Source organism: Branchiostoma floridae, chromosome 13, assembly GCF_000003815.2.
Source record: "Branchiostoma floridae strain S238N-H82 chromosome 13, Bfl_VNyyK, whole genome shotgun sequence".
NCBI classification, from domain to species: domain Eukaryota; kingdom Metazoa; phylum Chordata; class Leptocardii; order Amphioxiformes; family Branchiostomatidae; genus Branchiostoma; species Branchiostoma floridae.
Window position 1 is genome coordinate 14,787,973 of NC_049991.1, and position 26,125 is coordinate 14,814,097.

Genomic DNA, 26,125 nt, shown 5'->3' on the forward strand with positions numbered 1-26,125 from the left:
CATTCCAGATGTAGCTCCTTAAGTGAAACAAACAATATTTTGATCCACCATGTTATGTTTAAAACTCAACTACAGAAATCAGGTACACCAAAGATTCAAGAATCGATCATTTCATTTCAAAAAGATAAGTGGGTGCAGGTCCTGTATGTACAGGACAATAAATGTTACAGTCAGTCAGGTGGGAAAGACATTTAGAGGACCAGGTAAAATCTGGTAATGGTCAAAACATAATCATTGTTGATATGACTATAACTCAAAGTCTCAGTCTAGAATGCAAACATAGGCTCCAGATTATATTGTACCTGTTGCCACTGCTCCTTGTTCTCCTTGACTGTGTCTGTTTCGTAGATGGCCCTGTAGTGTTTACAGATCTGCAGGTAGGAGCCCTCGTGTAGGTCCAGTTCAACCATCAGCTGGTAATACTTCAGCTTCAGCTCCTGGAAGCCAAATGTCAATATGTAGACAGGAAATATCAGTCAAAATGTAGCCTAGCAAGAGCAGTCAAAGTCAGGGCTATTTCCAAATTGTTTCCAATTCTCTTTATAGTTTGGGAGTGTATGCTGTTAAACTCTTATCAATTATATGTCATGAAATGCAGATTTTTTTTAATGGATGGTTATAATTTTTGTGCGTCCCAACAAGCAAACTTTTGTCTGGAGACAGAAGGACAACCCTGGTCTGAAAGTAGCCTGGCAAGATCAATCAAAGATAACATATGGGAATTGAGCTTTATTCTTTTTCTTTATTCTTTCAAATCCAGTAAATAGCATTCTTTATAATTTCAAATCCCATATCCCTTAGCTACCCGTCGCTTGAAATGTATCTAGTTATAGCGTCAACCAGCACAATAGAGTTGTAAAAGCTTTATGCGCAGAGAGACTCACCTCTGTGTCCTTCTCTGAGAAGACCTTGGTGTTGATTTTCTTACTGATGATCTGTGTGCGGATGTAGTCCTTCTTGGCCAGGCACAGCCGCATCTGCTCAAGGATGAATTCTACCTTCTCCTTCTTCTCCATGGAGCCAAATGTCTCAACCTGTATTAAAAGTGCCAATAACCATTAACTTATTGAAAGACAAACGCATTGATAACTGAACCACTGGGAATACTTGAACTATGATATTTTTTTATGCAATACTGAGAGCCATCCAGAATAATATTTTCAAATGGAGCATTCATACTAGTGGAGGGAAATGGCGTACAAGAAAAATACAAAAGGCGTCTCCGCTCCTCAATTGCCTGCAATTGATTAACAATATCTAAACAAGAGATTGCATATGGGATTGGTTGTTCAATGTTTGAATGGCTGGTCCCCTTTGGAATGACAGCTTACATCTAAAAAATGGGCATTCCCAGTAACAACTGAAACATCTGTCCTAAAACAGTGCGCATTCAGGAACTCCTTCACTCACCTGTAGGTCTTGCAGGACATTTGCAGCCTCGGTAATGTTTCCCTCGTCCTCCTTGATCTTTGCCAGAATCCGTGTCAGTCGGGCTCTTTCAATTTCTACATAGATCTGGCAAGGAGATATTCAAGTTAGATTTCATATACATAACATATTGTATATTTTGTTATTTGTTGATACCTTTGATAGAGGATTCCTATAAAGAACTGATTTTCCCCCCAGTCATTCCTTGTATTTGAATAAAATTTCAAAGTAAGGTAAGTTATTATGTGTGAATCGATAGAACAATGAACTTAAACTACACACACTGTCATACAAACTTAATCATTATGTAATACATGTGACTTTAGTTTACTTCCATATATTTAGTGAACAGTTAATGTAAAATGAGTTAAGAATGTTTGGCCCTCACCTTCCCTTCAGTAACTGTCCTGAGGGTGTCGATCAGTTTCAGCTTGGTCTCCATGTTTGGTGTCTTGTCTACATATGTCACTGCTTCCTGCACCATCTTGGTAATGGCCTGAACAACAGTAGGTTGTGAAAATAATTGTGATCAGTAACAACATAGAAGGAATCTTTAAACCATTCCATCTTGAAGTATTCCTTATATTTGGTTATCAGCTTCAAATGAAGAATGTGAGATTTGCAAAGTGTTGGCTAGTGGCTAGGCTAACGGACAAGAGAGCAAGAGGTACTATGGTGGTATCCTTTGGAAAGAAACTTTTCACAATTTTCCTCACTCCACCCATGTGTAAAGCTGGGTACCTGATTATGGTTCGGGATACAAAAGGTGGTAGAAGAGAGATGGGCTCTGTCTTCCAATACTGTGCTGTAGACACAGTGGACAACAATCCACTGCCCCTATGGCCTTGGAAAGGCTTAATATTTTCTTTTTTTAATGGTCAAAAAAGTCTCCCATTGGACAAAAGGAACCAAATCATTTATCAAAGATGACGTTTATCCCACCTGCTTGAGTTGACTTCTCCTCTTGGACAGCAGGGTGATGTTTTCGTTCAGAGCCTCCCAGTTGTTACATTCAAAACACAGCTGGGCAACCTTAACCAGGATCCGCGCTGTGGAGTGCATGTCAGCCGCCTGGGGTGAAAACATGGGTTATTGAGTGACAGGTGAGAAGGCATAAGCATGTTATACAGTAGAAGCCGTTTATTTGCACTCCCCATTTGCCAGCACATTTTGTGCTATCATCCGGATGGTGCAACAAAGAGAACTTATTCAGCTGGATTGCATCACTACAGGACTCCGTGCAATTAACAGAAGTGTGTAGTTAGTTATCCATTGTGCAATTAACTGGCTTCCACTGTATCCCCACGTATTTGGTCAAGCTCACTGTATCACATCTACTCCTCACTCAAGGAGTGTATTGGACCCCTTACCATTCAAAGGTTTAATGCCTTTTATATACAGCACTAAGGGCTTAATATCCTATCTGTAACTACTTACATATCTACTTAAGACATGATAATAAGGCTGTTCGCAGATCTTACTGCGCATGTGCAGGTCAAGGTTAGATCTGTGACCACCCCTACTGTAAGAGGAGCAGCGGTGTAATTTTTCCGACTACTACTATATCTATGCGACTCAACCTCTGCTTGGAGAGTACCCTACTCAGCCTACTGTCATGTTTTGACATGTACTTCAGAGGGGCCAGTTAAGCCTTCCGTAGCTGAAAGATGAAGGCCCCTGAGACACAAAAAATGTATGGACAGGGTTCATGGACAGTGCTACTATGCAAACTGACTGACAAGTCAGGGGCCCTCACCTTTGACCTGTGTATGCGCAGTTGGATCTACAGAGGGGCTTCATACAGGAATGAATCAGCACAGTAGAATTTAAAATAAAGGCAAGCATATAATAATTTGTGAGCTCAGTAAAGAAGACTGATGTTAAAGTCAAAAGCCCAACATTGAAACTGAGATACTTTAAGAATGGAATAACATGTTCCCATCCTACCGTTCGTGTCTGCTTCTCCAAAGACAGTAGAATGTCCAGGGCTTCTTGCAACTTCCCCTCCTGTTGAAGACAATATAAAACAGTATTGAGGACTTGACATACAGCTTATATAAGTGCTTGTGGCCTTGTTACGACAAAGGAAACATGTATCTCCGTTTGGTATCGCCTGTTTTCTTGCAACAAAAGCACGGCTTAGGACGATGAGTATGAGTTTTCACCAAAGGCTATATCATATAAATATATTAAACGTCCTCAGACGACTTCTCTTGACATTATATTTACAACATGCAAGATAAATAATAAAAGATAGCATTGTACTCTTTTGTAGCTTTGCTAATTTGCCGTCGTTATACACTTTTCACGTGTTTTCCTGTTGTTGTTCGAGGGGGAGGGGGGCAGACTGACTTGCACATTTTCGACTGAAACTAAGCATCATTTACAGCGACGTCTTAGGCACGAGTTCACAAACGAAGCGCTCACAGAATTCAGTGACATCTTAAGTAAGCTCACCTTGGCAAGGTTTTCACATAACGGCAGTTTTTCGTCCACAGTGGCGCTATAGTCCACCTCCATTTTCGTCGGTAATCTTCCTTCGTCAGCCATGTTGCCGGTTTCAAACGTATCCCACAGTGCTTTGCTCGTCCGCAAGGGACAAGCCACTCATCAGGGGACAAACCATTCAATATTGGAAGGGGGTCGTTAACTCGTTCATTTGAAGGAAAAAATCTCTTGCGCCTAAAAGTAAACTGGACTGCGCCAACTTTGCGAATTTGTGCCGATTTATATTGTAGCCACACTGACGTGTGGCGCATTCCTGTATGAAATCCAGATGAGCAGGTCATTGGAAATCGCAGTGTTGCCAACTGAATAATCAAAATTGGGCAACAACGAGGGCTAGTAAATCTGTCCCCACCTGTTACCTCCACCTTCCACCTGAGTTGTGAATTTCGATAAAGAAATGGATAAACAAACAAATTAGAAATTCTACTCTCCAAGCAAGTTTAAAATCGTGTCTTTTTGTTATGCCCTTTTCTCTGTCAGCTATGCACACAAGAAAACCGTCACAATTTCCCCATCAACCTCTGCTTAGAGAGTATAAAAATGCATCCAAACGATATTTGTAGTGTTTTGGTGGTAAAAGGGTGTTCACTATTGATACTTGTCGTAACATAGTTAGAACATCATATAATGTATATGTTGCACCGATTTGCGAAAAAAAAAAAAAGATAGCTATTTCACTAATTTCAGGCGAGAAATAATGCCAATATTTGCGCCACGACTTGGCGAATACTTGGCCACCGGTACAATTTGGAGTAGCCGAATGAGATAAAGTACCAGTTTAGTTAGACTTTATGATACATTATCATAATGTATAATAAACTCCTTTTGTAGGCAAAGTTCTCCGAGGATGAAATCAATTCATACTTAGTAGTACATGTACTTTCCGTGTGTACAGAAAAACATTCACATAACAGCCTGCAATTTGGCCAAATGCAGATGTATTCATTCAGCAGCATGCGCAGAAATGTAAAGACACAAAATGATAAAACTTTGTTATTCATAATGAAAATTCTGTATGGCTGGTGGCCTTAAACGGTTCAACGATTTCTTCCTTAGTCTTTCGGGCCTGCAGGTAATGCTACACAAAATATGATAAAATGCCACTTCATAATTTCTTTCACCATATCAACAAAATAACGAACGAATGGCCAATGACATCGTACCTCGGCAATGAAGGTTAGACATCCAGGAAATAAAATACACAACTTTGGAAATCCTATGACCAATGATGACTTGAGTAACAGTAACATAACGAAATCGTACCTCCTTCGCAAAGATGAACCAATACATAATTTGACAACAGGTGAAAGGCAAAATCGGGTTTACATGGCAAATTGCGGTGGGAAAAAGAGTCACTCATCGTATCGATTGAATGTTGATTTGACCGAGCGCTCATTGAATTTCATTGATAAAATCGAGCCTTTTTACGCGTTGTGTGTTTTGTTGTCCTTTAGTTATACTTGTACGTTCTGCATGATGTTCCCATTACAAAGGCAAGGGTAACTACAGTTAAATTCAGAACGCAGCTATACCGCCAACGTACAGCGGCTTCCGTGAGATACTATTACCACATTTAGCAATGATATTAATAATATTTGATATGATATCAAAACGAATATGCGTCGAGTGAGTATAGAAGTTCGCCATGAATGCACAGGTTGAAGGAGTATTGGTGCCGCAAAGCTGTAGTCGAATGTCGTTCCAAACATCTGGTCAGGGTTCTTCGGGCATAGACACAGAAAGTCACATCAAACTTTCAAAGCGTAGGACAGTATGTAGACAATAACACACACCAGTCCTAAACACACGATCCGCACCGCGAGAGAGTCTTCACGCCGTATGAGAAAGGGAATCCCGCGATTTAACCTCCGCTGGTCTTCTCTGTGTCGTCTGAACTGGATAAAAAAGAAAACAACAACAATGAACTTTTCATAGTACCAAGGAGCTTTTGGTACGTACAGAGATGTTTGACACATGCTTGACGGATTTCACATTGCAAGCTCAAGGATTTGTTTTATATTTGGGAGTAAATGTACAGGGGAAACCAAGGAGGGGTTATAGTAACTCAGTCTGCATAGTACATGTATAAAGGATAAACAAACTGTTCTAGAACCTGGTGGAGCACACGTCGATTGGCCCGGATCTGTTGTCGCAGCTTGGTCCGGACCTCCGCTACAGTCTCCCGCAGGTCTGTGTCCAGCGTCGCCCGGGACAGGGCGGACTCTCTCATCTCGTTCACAGCGTTGTCTTGGAAGCCAACGTCTCTCCCTGTCATCTCAGTGCGTCTATTCTGCGGTCACCAAATCTTGCCCGGTAACTTTCCGCACCTGTCCTCTGATCGATAGTCAGTAGCACACTGACACCGTCACTGATCGTCGCTCCGTGGTAAAACGGCGCCCTAACACAGCCACGGTAAAAACGACTCCAAAACACCTTACGGTACCACTGTGATAGTCTATAACTCAGACTAGTCAGAGTCGTGTACGTTGGGCCTGGATGGTGACTGTTCACTTTAAGAGCAAAATGCCAGTATTAAACGAGTAACCGACCATGAAACTTCCGAAGTGTTCTGGTCCACAGTGGCAGCAGATCTGTACCCACGCCTGTTGGACCACAGACAGTTACTTCAACTCAAACTTGTCCTGACATGAACCCCTAAAACAATGGGTATCGCTGATTACTCCATTGTTTTAGGTGACAATCTTGTATCACCTTGGCGCGGATCATGACTGGGCAGACAAAACAAATCAGACAGAAGAAGAAATACAGACTGAAGCGTTCATTTTGACGCAATAAAGACCCAACAAAAAAGTACAGCGGCTTTCGTAAGGTCAATTACAAACGCAAGATAGAATGCAAAATAAATCTTTAAAATTCATCAGCCTCTGCGCTAAATAACATTCGTCACCGACCTGCAGTGCCTTTGCAACTTATGCCGACGTTCAGTGTTTTCGGACACTGACATTGCCTCCCTCGCCTTTTCATCGGTTTAACGTTTTGAAGTTTTGTGCATTTCATACTGGTTGTTTATCAATATGTTCAGAAGAGGGCTGTAGCCATATTGTTGACCATGGCATTTGCCATTCAGTACGTTAGCCGGCGTTCAAAACGATGTTAGGTGAGACATGAGCAATCTGCAGTACGAACAAACTCCGATTGAGGACGCTTCTGAGCGCGATTTCTGAAAAAAAAAAGAAAAGAAAAAAGAAACAAAGACAACAAGTGGACATGCGTCTTAGCTGTCACTTGCACACGAACGCATGGCTCGTCGCATAATGTTTTAGGTAACAATATCCAGGTTCGCATTACCTCAGAACTTTGGGAGGTGGGGTGGATCACACAATTATCAAATCAATGACAATTTGCTGGGCACAAGGGCTTCAAAGGTTAAATCACGACCAAATCACCAACGTGTACATGAGCTAGAGGTGTCGCTTTTTGCCGGATTGCCTCTGATAATGAGTTTGACATTGTCTGATAGCGTTACATGATACAAGTGTGATATCTAAATTATTTCTTTCAAACTTATTTCTTTTATTGTGTGAAAGCCTTGGATAGCGACTCTTAGTTCTTCCTGCATTTAATATACTTGTAACATTAATACTGTAAAACGTATAACTGTTTTTAAACGGCCTGGAGAGTTTTAATTTGTTGATCTGTGCTTGATCTGTGCATATGACTGTTATGCAGGCCTGATATAAAAACGACACAAAGCAGACTCTCTTAACATCCCTATCATAATCTTTCTAATAAACCTCTTGAGGTCCATTCATGCTATAGAAATGGAAGATGAAAGGATTGAAAATCCGATACTAGTGTCATGACATGACGCCATTAATCTGCCTCCCCCCGCGTAACGTCACGTTGGTATAGTCTAATTCAGCCCACGTGACTTTGTTTCCCCTGCAGGAGTCACCAAGCGGCTGGCCCAGGAAAAGTCAGGCGGCCGTCGTCCCGTCACAACACCGCCTCCAGTCGGCCTTCCCTCCGTCTGTGGAGGACCCCGTTACCTCCACCGCATTCCTGCTGCATGGATACAGCACTACCGTGCTTCAGATAACCCCGGATCGCTCCCAAACGTCCGTACCAGCGACATTTCCTCTCTGTCCGGCCCGTACTGCAGTGAAGCTCACCACCATGCTGATGAAGGAGTACCGCATCTGTATGCCTCTAACGGTGGAGGAGGTAAGTCTGATCTGCCGGCATTTCTCTGGCGACATTCGGCCGGTATTCCTCCCACGATCCCAAACACGTAGCGCCACAGACGCGCCTGGTTTTTGGTGAGAGGTTACAGGAAATGGAATGGACGATTTACAGCTGTAGCCAGGAGGTGAAACGCGTGTCATCTCCGACGATTTTCAGGAAAAGACCTTTCCGGGTCAGCGTTTTTATAACAGCGCGGTGTTCACGGCTAGATCGGAAAGGGACAAGGTTAACGCATTAATTTGCTATAAAATGTTGCCCTGCACAGTTCTTTTCATTGGCACAATAAACGGTAATGTGCATCCATGTGATTTCAGTGGAAACCTGGAGATTAGAACAGAAGCACTTGCCATAAATCAGGGAGCAGGTGTATGGAGCACAGACATTGACGCCCCCATTGTACGCAATGTTGTTTTGATTGTTCATGCGAATTCCGCAATGGTCCATACATTATATATTTACTTCATATGGCTAGTTTTTCATCTTCTTAGTTTTTCTGTAGATGGTAGTAGATTGATTGATATAATCGTCTTATAACCTCCTTAATACAATTCAAGCCAATTCACATCATTGAATTCATAATGACACTTAAGTAATATTACTGCTTTGGAAAAAAAATAATTGAACAGCAGATTTCTAGATTTTTTAGAAAGCAAATAAATCATATGAAGAGTTTAAGGTTTTTTGCTGTCCCTACTCCCTTGTCAAGTTCCATTTTGATGAATGAAATATTGGACAAAGTAAATGATATAGAAAATTCAAATGGATATTAAGTAATGTTACAAAAAGTCTGCATTGATAGAGCACAGCTTGTCATGGCTTTATGTTAATATGTTAAGTTATATGTATGTGTTAAGAGTTTAATATCAGAGTAATAATATTGAGATTTTCATTTAAAAAAATGCTTGAAACCAAGAACTAAACAATTAAATTAGATTTAGAGTGGCCTAAAGCGGAAAGACACTGAAATTACCGTATGATGCAGTTTTTAACATGCGCTACTAGCTTGCCTCTGCGCACCATAATTTCCCACCGGTGTTATGGGCTGGGAAATAAAGTGATTTCACAGGCATTACCATATATGTTAGGAGGAAAGGCCAACAGCTGGACTTGGTCATAGGATTTCTAATAGTAAAAGGTCGGAAAAGGGCCTCCTTAAAAGCCTAGCTGCTTGGTCACAGCATGGCAAAGTTCCTGCATTACTGAATTTACTCCATTAGCCCTTTTAGGCAGCATGCAAGGTTCTCTCTAGCTAATGGATAATGGAGCAACGAAGGAAAAAAAAAACTCATGACTGGTCCCAAAGGTGTATATGGTTATCTTCATCGTGTTACTTTAATACTACCTTGTATTTTTTTACCATCTTTTGTGTGCTGGACTATTCTAGAATACTTGAAATTGAATATTTTGTAACCAAGAAAGGAGCTTTTGCACCTGCTAACCAAGTTTTTATGAAACCTCATCGGTGACTTCCCCGGCTTCTTTAAAATATTCCCAGATACTGTAAATAAAAATATAGTGTAATAATATAAAATCATGAATTTTCCTTGAAATTTAGGTCAGAAAGAAGAAAAAACTTGTATGTTTCTAAAGATGATTAGAAAGGTAAAGATGTAGTCACAATTGACACAAAAGTACTTGATAATGCAGTATTTAGTGAGGCAGATTGAACACCTGTGTGGCACACCCTGTTGGAATGTACTAGCTGGTCCTATTCTGGGCAATTCACCACCTCCTTGGTATGTTAAGATCATGTATGCTTAAGAACAGGTGCATTGGCGGCCAACAGCAAAAATTCGTATCTTTTGGTGTTAATAGTGCCTACATTATTATTAATTATGCATTTCTATACTAGTATAGGGGAAGGGAAGTTGCTGTTGTTACAGATCATGTTTGTCCCTTGATCTTATGTCAAATACAAAATGTACTGATTTGTTTGAATTTTAGTTTGAATGCATGTACACCTGCTAAATACACATGTTTCTGACTCTTTTGATTGCATGTACACGTTCTACATGTTGTGTAAATAATAGTGTGAGACAGTTTGCACTGTTTTCCCCATATAACATTGCATGGAAGCCCATAACATACACATTCTGTATATACTGTGGGTATAAGTGTGGGACAGTTTTCAGTTTTTTGCCCATGTATGATAATAAAATTGAGATATCATTTCATAGAGGCCCACCAAATATACATTCTGTAGATACTGTGACAGTGTGAGTATTAGTGTGAGAAGATTGTCATTTTTTCCCCCATATACCATTGTATGGAAGCCCATACATGTTGTAAGCCAAGAGGTGTAAATCATCCTTATTGGCAGACTGCTTAATAATATGTGTCAATATGCTACAGGTATATGAAAATCATTTCCCACAGATTTGCTACAGTATGTCATACTGACTCATACATACACACACACATGCACACACATGCGCACACATACACGAGTATACAAAATGTACATTCTGCTTTATATATATTTTTGGAGGAGATGTACACTAAATAAATGTCTAAATGAAACTTTATTTCATATTGATGACAAAGTACATGTAGTATTGCGCAATGCCTGTTATCAGTACTTGTGATAGCTAATTGCGCATCTAATTATATGTAAAACACAGCAGTTACTGTGTTTGCAGTGTAACAGCTGTTTTATTGCCGAATTCTAAACCATATAAATCTTTCCTTACCCTTTGTCCAAGTAGGCCTGTTGCCAGGAGTGCCCACATAGTTGCCCCAGGTCAAAATTGCCACCAGAGTTCAGTGTGTAATAATTTGTTTTGAGCTCCATTCTAAATCTACTGACATGTGTCAAGAATTTTAACATGCGTCAGAAGTAGGTTTCTCTGAAGAATTGTGTAGTCTCATCCCACGTAAACTTTGTGTAAAAATTCATTTGTCCTATAGCCTAGTTGGACAAGTACAAAAGAATTCCACTTGCCCCAACCAACTTTTCACTTGCCTGAAATTCAAATGACATATGTTTATGCATTTTTACTTTCAATAAGGAGATCCGTTTATTTTTCAGTAAAGAGAGCAGTTCAATTCACACTCTTTGTGAATGTTATCTACAACTTTATAGTAAACAAAAAGAAGTAAGACCTTAACTACATCTTAATTATTGTTACCTGGTAATATCTTGCTTTATGGGTGTCTTGCTATCTGACAAATAGGGATGGTCAGTTGGGTGAACTGCTAGTTGTGCGGTTTAGTCAGTCTAGTGGACCAATGGACTTGTCCAACCCTGCCATACCTACATAGCTTTTCTGAGGCTAGAATTACCACCTGCATGCACACCTTGTTGCACGTAGAATTGGAGGGGTGCACATATTCTTTACTGCACATGCACCAGTGCAAGTAGCTTCATGACTATTATATCACCTAGAATTATCTAGTAAAGATATGAAATGGTAAAAAACAATTTTTCCAGTAAAAATTCCAGTTGTCATTTTTACCATTGTGACGAAGGCCGCCACAAGGCAAAGATTGCTGTAGTCAGAAAAGTTCCGCTATATTGATCATGTGATACAAAGCTCATGTCCTCAAACCATTAAAAGTGCAGGTTATCTTTTGTAAACCAACCAGAGGCTAGAGCATGGCGTTATGTTTGCATACTAATGAGTAAAATCCTGAAGGTCACACACATGCGACTTTGGTCTCTCAACAGTTGGCTTAGCAATTGCTGTCTAGGGGGCCTTACATAGAATAAAATACAAGGTTAACAGGGCTAACTGTGGTAAAGTTTATAATGTGGGAAGATTATGTAGAATCTGTTAACTGAAAGTCAAAGGGAGTTTTGCAGGTCGTGCAGTAAGAATCTAGGGAATTGATGCCAATTGTCTTTTAAACAATAGTGTAATAATTTGTTTTGAGTTCCATTTTATTGTACACATTTAATTTTGTGGTCGGGAGAAAATTTTAGTGTTTGTAGTGTTTTTTAGTTTATGGTTGAAATGGGAATAGGCAGGCAGATGACAGCACGAGCATTTTCTCGGTGGTTTTAATTTAAGGTTGCCCTGACAAGGTTTCCGTGAAAACTGCAACCATTGAAGTACTGCAAAAAGATCAACATTTACATTACTTCTGCTCCCTCTTCCATTCTGCCCGAAGACGGGTCAATTTGTTGGCAAGGAGGATCTGAAGTTCTTTGGCCTTTTGCAAAAAGGCCAAGACGTCAGAGGGAATGAAATTTTGCTCGTGTACGTGGTGGTCTGACGTTTTTGACAGCTGTGTTTGGCCTCAGCCATGGTGTGATGTAAACATCACTGTAATAAATGATCTGTCTCCATGGAGACAAAATACGTCATCTTTACATGACCAGCATGTTGATTAGCTACTTGGTCAGTTACAAGAGCATCAAGCCCAGCTTTAATGGCTGTTAATGAGATGTTAACGAGATGTTGAAACGTCTTTGTTTTCATTTAGGTGTCATGAGCACTGCATTAGGACCTGTCAAGTTCAGCATGGCAACTGGGCTTTCTCCAGCTTTGATTTTTTTCGTCCCCTTATTGTTTGAGAGCCCATGTTGTCAATTTCCGTTATTAAATCTGTCATATTATGCTTAAGAAAACACAATTTCATGTCATAAAGTTCTTTTTTTTTGACAGATGAAGTAGAATTTTTGTCAACCGCAGGGACGGTTCCTGGAGACAGCCCTGAGTGTACATGTAACCCTAGTTCACCTTCATCCGCGGTTTAACCTATATTCGCTTTCCTTCTTCTTCTTCTTAGTGATACAGGACAATGGGCCTTGCGGCACATCACGTCTTGGGAAACAAGGTGCAGCTAGTGTGGCAGGTGGTGGTGTGCAAACCAAAAACGAAGTGAAATTAAGGGATATCAAGTCGATGAACAGACGGTGGTTTCAAACTGCAATATTTTAAAATGTTGTAGTTTGAAACCACTGTCTATCAACTTGACGTCCCCAAATACTAGTACCCTGTTTTTAAAAACAATGGATAAAGGGGAACTAGCGTTATGTATGCGTGTAATGAAAGATGTCCCCATGGTTCAGCTTGGTACACCTAACAGCTGGGGAACTGCAGATAGCACTTAATGACTGAGGTTCTGGGACAGGGGATGATGTCATTACCTCACGCATGGTGATCTCCTTACTGCCGTGTCCATCATTTTTATAATGAGGGATGGTTCGTTGTTTTGCGGAATTTAAAAGCCCACAGATGTCATAAAACATATACTGAGTTAGTGTGTATACACATGAATATACAACTTGCTCATTCATTATTACAGGCCATGTCCTATATAAAGACAACGTAGACAGCGAATACACATTTATGTATAACATTAAAAAAAATCACCTCTTGTAATATAGAAACGAGTTGTACCTTGTTGTAGTCACATTCGCATGCAGTATTGTCATCATATGATTTCGAGACGGCTTCTTCTGAATCAAGAAAGCCGAATCTTGTTTGACACATGCATGGCTATTCCAAGACTGCAAGAGTGCCTTTGATGAAGGTAAGCAGGCTCCTGTGGCATCATATGATCGAAGAGTGAGGGAGACAATGTCTTCAGGACTAGACTGAAAAGGCTCCATTTATTGACAAGAAGGAGGAATGCACTAGCCATATTTGCACCTGCAGCAGCCAGGCGCCCGGTATGATGGATCAGACAGGCTGAAGTAACTGCTGTTTGCTGAGGTCACTCCAGGACAAGAGTGTTGTATCTGTATTTGTATAGCCGTTATAACCGCCCTTCTGTGTAACACACCAGCTTGGCATGCACGCGGTTGTCAGCAGTGGTTATATTACACTGAACAACCTGTCACACCTAAGGTTTGCATATCTAATTGTACGTGTTATAGTACTTGGTGGCTACTCTATTCTACTCTTTTTTTTTTAGGAAAAACAAATTGTTGAACACAGCTTAATAATCCTGGTACCTGATGGTATGACTATTTCATGTTCTTTTCTGAGCTGGTATTAGATATTTCCTACTTGGTATGTCTACCAGCTTGTTTGTCATCTTTGTACATCATCCATTGTCTGAACATTTTTCTTCTGTCTTCAAGTGACATCTACTGTAGATCTGTTTTCACTGTAGTGCCTGTTACACCTGCATCTCCATACCTTGTTGTTGTTGGTTGGCCGACTACATACTCTCTCTTTGGTTGTAGCATGGGGATGAATTGTGAGAAGCTTACTATTGGTGGAGCTAAATCACAAAATTCACAATGGTCTGTAATGGCAGCCTGTACACAGTGCCTTGTGACCTCAATATAACAATAACTGCCCCAGTTGCAGCCACTGAACTGTAAGGATATGAGGGTCATCACGCATAAGACTTATTAAGAGTCTTCAGGACATACCTAACGGTATTCTCCAAGCAGAGGTTTTGGTCGTGGTTGGTATTTCTTAGTCTTACAGTTGACTCCCTTCACTAAGGAGGCAGCCCTAAGAATTCCCAGTCACCACTATCCCCCGACCGAAACCTTTGCTTTGAGAATACTTAAGTGGCTCCACTGTGGTTCTTTGCTGTTTACTTCTTTCATTACCAGTTCGTCTTGGAATTCATAATTGTTGAAGTCACACATCAGCACAGGGCAGGCTTGTTCTTATGCTAATAACTAAACAAGACTGGCAGCAGGTAGTCAATAGAATTGATAGAGGAGCCAAGGAGTTCAAACCAGAATAAGAACTAGAGTTCCACGACCCCATACCTTCGCCAAATGATCCTAACCTTTCTCTACAACTGCTGTATTAATTGTGTTTGTCATTAATTATGCAAATAAGGTTCTCATTTTATAAACTATTCCAGTTGATCATCTCCTCCACCATACAACAGAAGTACACAATCTATGTTAAGAAAGAAGGCTTTTATCGCATTTTCTGATAATTTATGCAAATGAGATCCTCATTTGCATAATCAATGTTCAACGATGTTCGCCTGTACATAACTTCCAAACGCTACAAGTAAGAAGTTCCTGTCATCTACCAAAATGAAATTAAAGCATTTTCTCATTCATTATGCAAATTAGGTCTTTATTTTGCATAATATATATCAATCAATATTCTTCTCCTTCTCAGTTACAAATGTCACATGTTGCAATGGTCCCATAATGGCACTGAGCATGTTTAAAAAATGTCCTAATTAATTATGCAAATTAGATGCCAATTTGCATAATTAATATGTCATTATATGAAGCATCACTTAAGCTATCTACATACCAAAAATCATAACAATCTGTTAAACCCTTCTTGAGTTATTCCCTTTTAAAGTCTGACACTAAACCTGCCCTGCAGTTCTAAAACAAGCCGCTAGGGGGCCCAAACCTACACCACTTACACTCTGCATCAAGAGCTGTCTAACACTCAAAAATCATAGCCACAGCATGTTCAGAACTTGAGATATCAAACCAGGAAGTTCCACTGCAGTACCGTAACAGGCCGCCAGGTGGCCCAAAATCTAATCATTTTCAGGTGTCATCAAGACCTACCCACATACAAAATATCAATACAATCCATCCAGGCGTTCTGTAGTTATTTTGGTCTTCTACACACACACACACACACACAAACGCTACCCAAAATATAACCTTCTTGGCGAAGGTAAAAATGGTTCTGTCTTCTGTTTTTGCTATAAATATTTTATTTGATTCATTAAAATGTATAAAAAGACCAGGGGTACCCAACCAGCCAGAGACAATCTCAAACTCAAAGGACTAGTCCTGGTAAATAAGCACTTATGATACAATATGTGAGTGCACAGTAACATTACAATACAAGCTACTAAGTGGTTACAGTGCACTATTAAATGTGTTCACAAAGATAGTTTTTTTAAGTAGGGTTATACAAATTCTAAAAATGAGAAGCACATCCTGTGTGAGGATGATAGTCTGTCAAGATTATCTCTTGAGCAGATTGTGCTATTAATGGACCTCTTAACATGTCTATGGGAAAGTACTTATCCGTGTCTATATGTGCTTGACTAGTGGTCAAGATCTGTACCTTGATATTACTAGTAACATAGCCTTTGTATCTTCAGACTTTTTTGTGCTACATGTAAATTGTGCATCCAGATTTTGACAGCATGAGATTTATTGTAAACGTTATAAACTTAAAGTTTGCGATGAGAAGAAAATGTGTTTGTAGTACAGATGGCAGTTTGAAGTTTGCGATAACAATGTTGTCACTTAAAGTACTGTACATGTAACGGAAACACACGTTTTGAGCAGTCACCACAAAAACTGCAAACATAAAATGACTGTATATTTGAAGTATCACAATAAGTGGTCAGCTAGCTTGACACACACATACAGTATTCCCCATTCCTACCCATACGATTTAATCGGACCAGTCCTGCCGGCTCACAGTAATGTATCTTTAGTTGTTGACTCACTATGAACAAGATTAGCCCCAGTGAAATGTCAGAGATGCCATGTTGATCCTGTATACCACATGCACTAAGCCCTGCCCTACATACATGTACAGGCTCCCATTGTGGACAGGAATACTGCTATATTAGTCTATCCTCCAGAAAAGAAGATGACTCCATGATTGGGACTAAATTATAAGGCTACAGTGAGTAAATTGTATGGTTGACATTGATGTTCGCCTGGTTTAAAGGAAAAAATGTTGGATCCCTTTGGGCAAGAAAATCATGAAGATGAAAAAAAAAGTAATACATGTACAATGCACATAGCCTTCTTCAGTGTAATTGTATACAAGTGACACTAATATGGTTGCTGCCAACAAGTGTAGTTGTGAACTGATGAAGTACAATGTAACTTTAAGTTGGTGGACTTCTTGACTACAAGAATAAAATATTTTTTCACACCCTTGCATTAGATTTGGAGTTTACATGAAATAGAATTTACTTGCTGTGGCCTAACCATTGTGCAAGGACACATTATAGAAGATCTCCATGGCAATGGTTAAATCTGACTAATATTTGTGGCGGGAATGGTAAAAGCCACAAAGAGAGACTTAAGTGCATACCATGTTGGGACATGCGGTCAGGAATGTGAAGACATTGTTTGAAGATACGGTTGGTAGTTGGCAGCCTGCCGTGTAATGCTAGTTCACTTTTATCCACCGGGTAACCTATATCCGTTTTTTTGAGAAACAGGGTATTAAGGGATGTCAAGTTGACAGACGGTGCAATATTTTGAAAATTACACGAATATCTTTAAAAATATTTCTTTCAAACCACCGTCCTTTGATTCACATCCCTTAAAATACCCTGTTTTTTATCGATAACGGATATAGGTTACCCTGTGGATAAAGGTGAATTAGCGTTATAGTGAGAAAAAGTGATTTTTAGATTTTTATGCGTGTTGTGTTCAAACTTCAAACTTTTGGGTTAATCAACCTGTCGCAACATTGACACTGAATTGCATTCATTCTTACATTATTCAAACTCTGCTTCATAAAACACTTGTAAAACATTGAATTACAGCATAATTGTCTCACTCAAAATGAATTGAATTAAAAGTAAAAAAGTCAGAGCAGTTCTAAGTTAACGCTGTTGTATCCAAAGCTTCCCTAGCTATAGTATGAACTGTAGTAAGTTGTGTGTATATTTGTTTGAAATTTTGTCATAGGAACGCTGTTGTTATTTTGCCTTAGAATACAGGATAGGGCAGCTGTATATGATTGCCTGTTGTGAGAACAGTTCTAACTTAACGCTGCTGTTGTTTTGCCCTACAGTACAGGATAGGACAGCTGTACATGCTCACCTTTTGGGAGAATAGTTCTAACTCTAAGTTAACGTTGCTGTTGTTTTGCCCTTCAGTACAGGATAGGACAGCTGTACATGATTGCCTGTGTGAGAACAGTTCTAAGTTAACGGTGTTGTTATTTTGCCCTACAGTACAGGATTGGACAGCTGTATATGATTGCCTATGTGAGAACAGTTCTAAGTTAACACTGCTGTTATTTTGCCCTACAACAGGATAGGACAGCTGTATATGATTGCCTGTTGTGAGAACAGTTCTAAGTTAATGCTGCTATCATTTTGCCCTACAGTACAGGATAGGACAGCTGTACATGATTGCCAAGCACAGCCAGGAGCAGAGTATGAAGGGGGAGGGGGTGGAGGTGGTGCGCAACGAGCCCTGCGAAGACGAGGAGCATGGGAGGGGGCGCTACACGGAGAAGAGAATTCACCTGTCCAGGTACGTGGATTTGTTTGTTTATTCATGAAAGCTCAAATCGACCTGCAGGGTGCTTTTCATTGACTTCATGAGGGAAGAGGCAAGGGTCAGACAAAGTATCTAACAGATACAGTTTACATAGTTTTGTAGCCTTCTTTCTTATTTTCGACACCTCTTCTCATTTCTTCGCAGAGGGGACATTTGATATTCAAGTCAGTATAAGTTGTGTATTAAAATTCTTTTGGATTAGGTAAGGTTTAGGGGGGAAGAAGTTGTATTTTACTTTGATTTTTACTGTGCAGCCTGGTTGTTGAACCAAAAACCAAACAAAGTACATGTATATATAAACTAAAAAGCAAACTTAACATGAACAAAAAAAAGGACTTGAATAAACGCACTCGTGTGAACCCACCCTTACATCCCAAATTATTTCAAGCATGGAATATTTCAGTTTTTTTCACAGAATATTTTGTGTAACCAGGGGTCAAACTTCTGAATGCTCCTTTGAATCAGGATACACACTGTAGTACCAGGGAACTTGGAGAGCTCTCATCTGTATTTCAGGCAAATAGTAAATTTTTCTCTATCAAAGGTATTAATGGAAAGCAGCCTATTCTGCAAGGGGAGTTATCGGAGGGAATTAATGGAACAGAGCTGGAGTACGGTAGATACCAGGCTTGTAGGAGGATTGTATATCATCTCTGCAGTAAGTTTGAGTGATGCGGTTCTCTCGTCCATTAATGGAGTGTTCGGCCATCTAGCCATTTGGGTGCTGTTACCAGTGAGATACTCCATACATCAGCAACATAATGAATAGTAGCCTGACATGTAAAATACTGGAGTTTGTATCAAGACATTACTCAGAAGTCTGAGAACAAACACCCCTTTCATAGGGTAGATTGGTCTGTGGTATTTCATCACACATTTTTACTCTAGTTTATACAATGCTGGTATCTCAGGGTTTTGTTCAGGGTTTTATTAGAGCCAGTCGAGATCAATCTGTTTTGTTATTTTTTGGAAAGATTTGTAAAATTCTTTCTGGAATCTCAGATAATATACATTATAGACAAGAATCTTTCAAGAAGCGAACTTCAGATTAATGATTGAATCATAAGATTGTTAACCCCCCCAAATCATGATGAACAAATTTGATGTGTATTCGCAGAGTCATTACTTGATAGCAGATCTGAACATCACTTGCAATTTTCCTGAACGATATTTGTCAGAAGCCTGGAACTGGAGGCAGAATCTGTAGCAATTAAAAATGTTTACGTCTCCCTGTCTGCCCAGGCTGCAGGGTGCACTGTCAGGGTGAATCACACGCTGCACTCATAATCCAGAGATAATTGTAGCTTCCAGCCATTTTACTGGAAACAATAACACGGCCCGCCACCTGTAGGACCAGCGCGATGTTTATCTGTTGACTAGGGTGGAAAAACTTCACTATACAGAGCAGGGACTGCTTGTAAAATGTTCGCTTTTATTTTTGTGTATGTTATTTTATTTTTTTCTTAGTGTCTATTTTCTTGCGAATCTTGGATTCATCATTGACCAAAGTGATGTTTATCTGTTGAAAAGGATGGAAAAATTTCAATATTCAGAGCAGTGTGCTTGTAGAATGTTCACTCTTATTTTGTGGTGGCTATTTTTTTTTCTTCGGGTCTTTTTTCCTAGATTTCATCAGTGACTAAAATGATGTTTATCTGTTAACAAGGATGGAAAACTTTAACATTCAGAGCAGCGTGCTTGTAAAATGTTCACTCTTATTTTTGTGGTGGTTATTTTTTTCTTGGTGTCCTTTTTCCTATATTTCATCAGTGACAAGGATGGAAAAATTTCAATATTCAGAGCATTGTGCTTGTAAAATGTTCACTCTTATTTTTGTGGATGTTGTTCCTTTTTTTTCTTAGTGTCTTTTTTCTTGTGAATCTTGGATTCATCATTGACCAAAGTGATGTTTATCTGTTGACAAGGATGGAAAAGTTTCAATATTCAGAGCAGTGTGCTTGTAAAATGTTCGGTCATATTTTTGTGGTTGTTGTTCCTTTTCTTGGTGTCACAATTCATCAGCCAGGGTAGACGGCCTTGAGATATGAGTAGATGACATTAGTGAAAAGGGTATTGAGGATTCAACGCACAGAACGCACCCTGGGGGATTCTAGCAGTAATGCCAAATGGAATATGCAGCTAATGATAATACTATTACTAATACTATAGTAATAGTCTTCTTATCTGCATCATGTGCCTCAGAAAAATACTAGAGAAATGGCAGACTGTGTTGCTGTCTGCAAATGTTGTGAGAATCAAATGGATGACATCATGATGGTTGATACCATTTAAGATGTGGGGTCCTTCCTTTGCAGACTTCGAGTGGGGATGGCTTTTATTTTATGGGAAGGGTCGCTGGTTGGCTAGTTTCAAAGTTGGCTACGAAGGGAGTTTGCCTAGAAAGGTTGTTCGCCGTGGAAGTGGATTCGCCCCTTTTATTTTTTGGGGTGGGGGGAAGGCCCTGGTTGGCAAATCTCCTTCCACTGCAAACTCTCTTTCTAGGCAAGCTCCCTTCCACTGGAAACTCCCTTTCCCAGCATTAGAGAACCTTAGCCAACTTTAAAACTAACAAACTGGGCAAATGTTGGTCCATCCTGTCACAATGACTGAACCTTGTGTTGTTTATTGTACAGCCGGCTGCCCAGCTGGATACGTGCTGTGGTCCCCAGGATCTTCTACATCACGGAGAGGGCCTGGAACTTCTACCCACACACTATCACAGGTACCCACACACTATCACAGGTACCCACACACTATTACAGGTACCCACACACTATCACAGGTACCCACACACTATCACAGGTACCCACACACTATCACAGGTACCCACACACTATCACAGGTACCCACACACTATCACAGGTACCCACACACTATCACAGGTACCCACACACTATCACAGGTACCCACACACTATCACAGGTACCCACACACTATCACAGGTACCCACACACTATCACAGGTACCCACACACTATCACAGGTACCCACACACTATCACAGGTACCCACACACGATCACAGGTACCCACACACTATCACAGGTACCAGCTTGTATCCACACACCAGCACAGGTACCAACTTCTACACCAAAAAGTAGTTACTCAAGCAACTGGATATGGTTTTGGAAACGGTCAGACGTTTCGGATAAAATCCACTATCCTTCGTCAGTGACACTGACGACTTCTACATGTATGTACACCAGGCCTGTCTGTAGCATCTATTCTAATTTTGGCCCAGTCTGAATTTTGCTGCTTAGGGTAGACAAAAATTTTATTCATTTTGTCCCTACTGCTTTTGTCCCTCAAAGTTTCATTACATTTTTATCAGGTTGTCATAAGTGTCAAAATTTTCCACAATCCAGATGAAGCCATTTGCATTTTGTCATGTTAAAAAATGCAACAAATTGCATTTCAAAGGGTTGAAATTTCAACATTTGCATGCTGTCATAAACCCACAGATTTCCTTGAACCCTTGGTGCTCGACACAGAGCTCATCACAGAGTTCTGTCAAACTGAAAAGTCAGAGAAAATCTAGAGCTGAAAAGAGCCCTGATGCGATCTAAGTTTTAGGAATATGTTTGGAGTATTGAAATCTATTACATATACAAGATTAGAAAGACACTCATACTTCTAGCCAGTAATCTATGTACTAAGGTTGCATCCCTGACATACAACTCTTAAAGAGCTCTTTATCAGAGTCATCTTCATTCATAGCTACATGGTTGAAAACGGCTGTTTGTCTTGAGGCGATGAAAGCTGTGTGTTCTAATGCAGTATAGATTGGTAGCTTTAGGCCTGCTTTGTTCAAAGGGGCTTTTGTGTGCAGAATGGATAATTGCTTTCTTAGAAAATATGAAATGAAGGGAACAAGGCTGCACCTGCCTGATGATGAAGATGGCATATATGGAAATAAGGATGCAGACTGAATGTCTGTATACGTAAGACTTATTACAGTTGTACAGTGGTACTGTCCTAAAATTGGACAATAGAAAATCTTTGCCAAAACTCAAGCCAGGATAGGCTAAGGTCCTACTACTGATGGGTGGAAAAAAGGATGTTTCTGTACTTCCCACTCATACTTCTGTAAACCGTATTTCAAAGCATTTTGTCTCAAAATGAATATATGATACTCGATGGCGACGTGTTTGGTAAGCTAAGAACGTGATCTAGGCAAGTCATCAAAACGAAGCTCAAAGCTACTGCCGTGCCGCACGCCTGAGAAGCTGGTGTGCTCCGCCGAAGGGCGGTTATACCGGCTTTATAGATTCAGATATAGATACAAAATATGCTTGCACCCCTTTAGGGGAAGGTATTACGTTTTAACCTATAGCTAGGTTTGCACTGGAATTAAGATAAGAGGCTTGTGCTGCACACCTGGCTGGGCTTGTTAATGACACGTGGGTGCTCAGAGATGGATCAATGCTGGGAGGATGTGAGGCTCTCCTTCTGGGGTTGATGTGGTGTTGGCAACCCCTATCACTACTGCATGTTACATAACAACCTTCAAACAAAGTTATTCCCTCTTATTAGTGTTCTAGCCAGCCTGAAACTTTTTTTCTTCCCCTGGAATTTGAATGGAAATCCTGTCGAGTGCAGAAGGTGCAATGATCCTATGGGGTGTCTTGGAAAATTGTAAAATCTAGACCCTCTGAAACACTTATTTCCTGCATTTTCGAGGCAAATTGTGCTGGTAGAGTGGACTCAGCTTGATTTCTGTGTCTGTGCTAAATTTCTGGAGATCCTTGCAAAACATTTTTTGTTATCATCACATGCCGATTTTGTCCGTCACAGAGGATGGAATGTACAAAATTTTTGACCGTCCCCGCTGCAAAAAGACGGAAAGATGAACGCTGGCTTGAACCTTGGTGTTATGGGTTGTACTCAATTGTGTGATGTGTGGCTGCATTAGAGATGGAGAGAGGTTAAGTGGAAAAAGATCAAGCTTTCCATTCCATACTTTTCCATTCTAAGTTTCAAAGCCTATTTCCTATAGATGACTCAATTTCTCACATGCATAGATTCCAAGTAATTCAACATTCATATACATGTATATGAAACATTGTTCTTTGTTACATTGGATAATCAATGGTTTCCTATTTTGTGCGACCATTCCTATGAATATAACTAGAAAGGGAAATGGTCATGGGTTTTTATGTTCATGGTCTTTGTGGTAACTTCTTCACCAAGAACTTAAAACCAATGCAAAATTTTCCCCATTTTACAGCAAAACCCAGCATTGTAGTTTCACCTGTTAACTTAAATCCATCAGGAACACTCCATTTTCCCCCCTACGGCGTAATAGAATCCCCACAAACAGTTCCCCCTCACAGTAATTGTTTCAGCACCAAGGACAGGGAATCTAACTTTTCAGGTGTAAAAGTAGAAAACACATGATGTTCTCTCTTCCTTAGGCCATACCAATTTAATTTGTTGGTTCTCGGATTTTTTCATAAAAAATATGAAGCGACAGGGCGAAAAAAAAAAAAAAAAAAAAAACTTCTCTGATGGCAAAGCCATTGCTGAATCTGGCCATGGGGGCTCTCGTATCATACTCACTGAGACACTAACGGTACAGCAAGGACGTTACATCAGAAGGACTGTGGACGTAGTTAACACCCCGCTGCGCCCATTGTTTCGCCGTGCGAAATCCCGCTGCCTTTCTTTGTGCCCGCCCCGCCGCGGTATTTCTTTGTATAGAACGTCCGGTGCGGGTTTTCGCGGGGTTTTGCTGGAAATTACATATTAATGAGCAACGCTATGACGTCAGATAGCCCGAGCCGTCCCGAGGACTCGCTCGGAATCCAGCTGTTTTCCGACTATTTCCTTATTTGGGGAGCGTTTCTGTCATGCGCAGAAGTCTGCATCTTTTAGAGAAAGAAATGGCGGACATTTTGGTGTTTATCTGATCGTCGTAGGACAATCATGGGTGAGTTTACGGACTTTTTCGTCCAAATGTCTTCATATTCTCGGCCGCTAAATATGTAAGAAAATGCACAGATTTATGCTGCTATAACATAGTTTCGCAACTTTTCCTGTTTTAGCGAAACCTTTTTAATGAAAGTACGAACCCATTTTTTTGCATTCCTGCGTTGTTTTGATCAGATCTCGGCTCATTTTTTCAGATCGCGGAGCTCAAACTTTGCTCACAGTGTAACAAAATGCCGTAGATAGCCTTTCTCCGTGAACCAACAAAGTGGTGGGAGGGATAAAAGTCCGTACTTTTTGGGGATCGTCGGGGAACTTCTGAAGCTAAAATCGTTTGCTACATGCTGGAATACGCGGAGACATGTGCGGACAAGTTCATATCAATTTGTTTATGTAACGTTAACGTTGTACATCTAGGTTCCCAATCTTATCGAGTCCATGTTTGTGCATTTTCAGGTCGCAAACTCCTGGGGAAGGGAAGGCCACTCAATCGACGTCATAGAGCATACAGCTTTGCCGAAAAGGCCATATAGTCTGAATAAAAAAATTCACGCAACTGAAGCAAGAGTAGTAATCATCGTGTTCTATTTTTATAAACTGTAACGTTATTTCTAAATAGACTAAGTAACGGTTATATCTTGTAAATCTCCGAGTCGGTATCAGACTTGACGGTAGCGATGAATAAAGGTCCCCCCTCCCCACCGTTTATTTATTTCCGCTACGCAAGCACACTTGCGCTACGCAAGCAAAGTATGAACAAGGACGTTATATAACGTCCTTGTTATGAACGGGTCTTGAAGGTAAGAATTTTTTTTATAAGGATGCTCTTAAAATACAAAATTGTTTTTAAAATAAACTTCTAACATTAAGTCTGGTGTGTCACTGTCAATTATTGTGCCAGTAAAGTCAGCTATAAACCGTTACGTATTGCAAGTAAAAGTGTTACTGCTATTGCTAGTTCTGCGCTGTTTGCATGACATCCAGCTGTCTCCAATTCTGCAAGAACTTCTTCAAAATATCACTCAAAACCAAGGTCTAACCCAAGTCATCGCCATTATAGTGAATTTGTGTTACAATAGAGGGATGCTTGTGGAAGCCTGGAATCTATGCAAATCAGGGGTAATTCATATCTAGGTGTCAATTGCTCTCTTCACACATGAATCGAAGCTTGATGAATAGGCACTGAGTTTGAGCTCAGTCCTCCTGATGTAACGTCCTTGGGTACAGTAAGTGCTACCGGTACATACATTGCTATTTTCGTATGTTATTTTCACGATAATTGATTTTATTGATTTCTTTAACGAATTGTACTAAAATATTAGATTATGGTTATTGATAAAAGGTGACATTGTAATTATGAATTTTATATGTACCATCCTGGTTTGATTCAATTGGAAACAACAGTCTGAAAATGCAGTCTTCATTTTTGTCTTTTATTCATGGAGGTCAAAAACAAAGTGTCCATCTTACAGTAACTGAAACTTATCAACAAACCCCAAGGGGAACTCAAAATAATTTAATATTTGCTCTGCTTGACAAGAATTCCCAGTCTTACTGCAACTCTGTGCTACCTACTTTGTCAAAATTCTACTCTTTAAAAGTCAAAAACCCCTGTGAACTTACTACTAATTACTAGTACTTTGGGTGTATATGAACAAGCCCCAATTTGGCCAAGGGAACTCATATTTTTCTGTTGGCTAAATACTTCGAAATAATTTTTGGTTTGTCCATCAAATATCAAGGAAATTATATTTCATCAAACCCACCTGCACATCGTTTGGGCCCTCGATGCATATCTGTTAATTATGTGACAGAAGAAGAAGAAGACATGTTTTCATAAATAAATTTTGTCTGCATTTTCAAGTTGGCCAAGAAGTTTCTTCTGACTTCTGTCCC

At 40.1% G+C, this 26,125-nt stretch overlaps 2 protein-coding genes across 3 annotated transcripts in view; one reads left to right on the top strand and one right to left on the bottom strand.

Annotated features, from left to right (window-relative positions):
- Window positions 1–4,060, bottom strand: part of LOC118428545 (26S proteasome non-ATPase regulatory subunit 12-like) — a 5,590-nt gene extending 1,530 nt beyond the window's left edge. Inside the window, exons 1-7 of the mRNA XM_035838638.1 lie at window positions 3,886–4,060; window positions 3,376–3,435; window positions 2,371–2,499; window positions 1,817–1,924; window positions 1,411–1,515; window positions 885–1,034; window positions 280–437 (exon numbers count right to left, since the gene is read on the bottom strand). Of these exons, the coding sequence (XP_035694531.1) occupies window positions 280–437; window positions 885–1,034; window positions 1,411–1,515; window positions 1,817–1,924; window positions 2,371–2,499; window positions 3,376–3,435; window positions 3,886–3,978 (803 nt within the window). The 5' untranslated portion in view covers window positions 3,979–4,060. The remainder of the gene's footprint in view (window positions 1–279; window positions 438–884; window positions 1,035–1,410; window positions 1,516–1,816; window positions 1,925–2,370; window positions 2,500–3,375; window positions 3,436–3,885) is intronic.
- Window positions 4,061–7,836: 3,776 nt separating this feature from the next.
- The window catches only part of LOC118429098 (cytoplasmic phosphatidylinositol transfer protein 1-like), a 32,607-nt gene continuing 14,318 nt past the window's right edge, over window positions 7,837–26,125 (top strand). The window contains exons 1-3 of one of the 2 annotated variants that reach the window (XM_035839474.1): window positions 7,837–8,121; window positions 18,129–18,277; window positions 20,938–21,026. In XM_035839474.1, the coding sequence (XP_035695367.1) occupies window positions 18,235–18,277; window positions 20,938–21,026 (132 nt within the window). In that variant the 5' untranslated portion in view covers window positions 7,837–8,121; window positions 18,129–18,234. The remainder of the gene's footprint in view (window positions 8,122–18,128; window positions 18,278–20,937; window positions 21,027–26,125) is intronic. The other variant, XM_035839473.1, reaches the window with a different exon arrangement.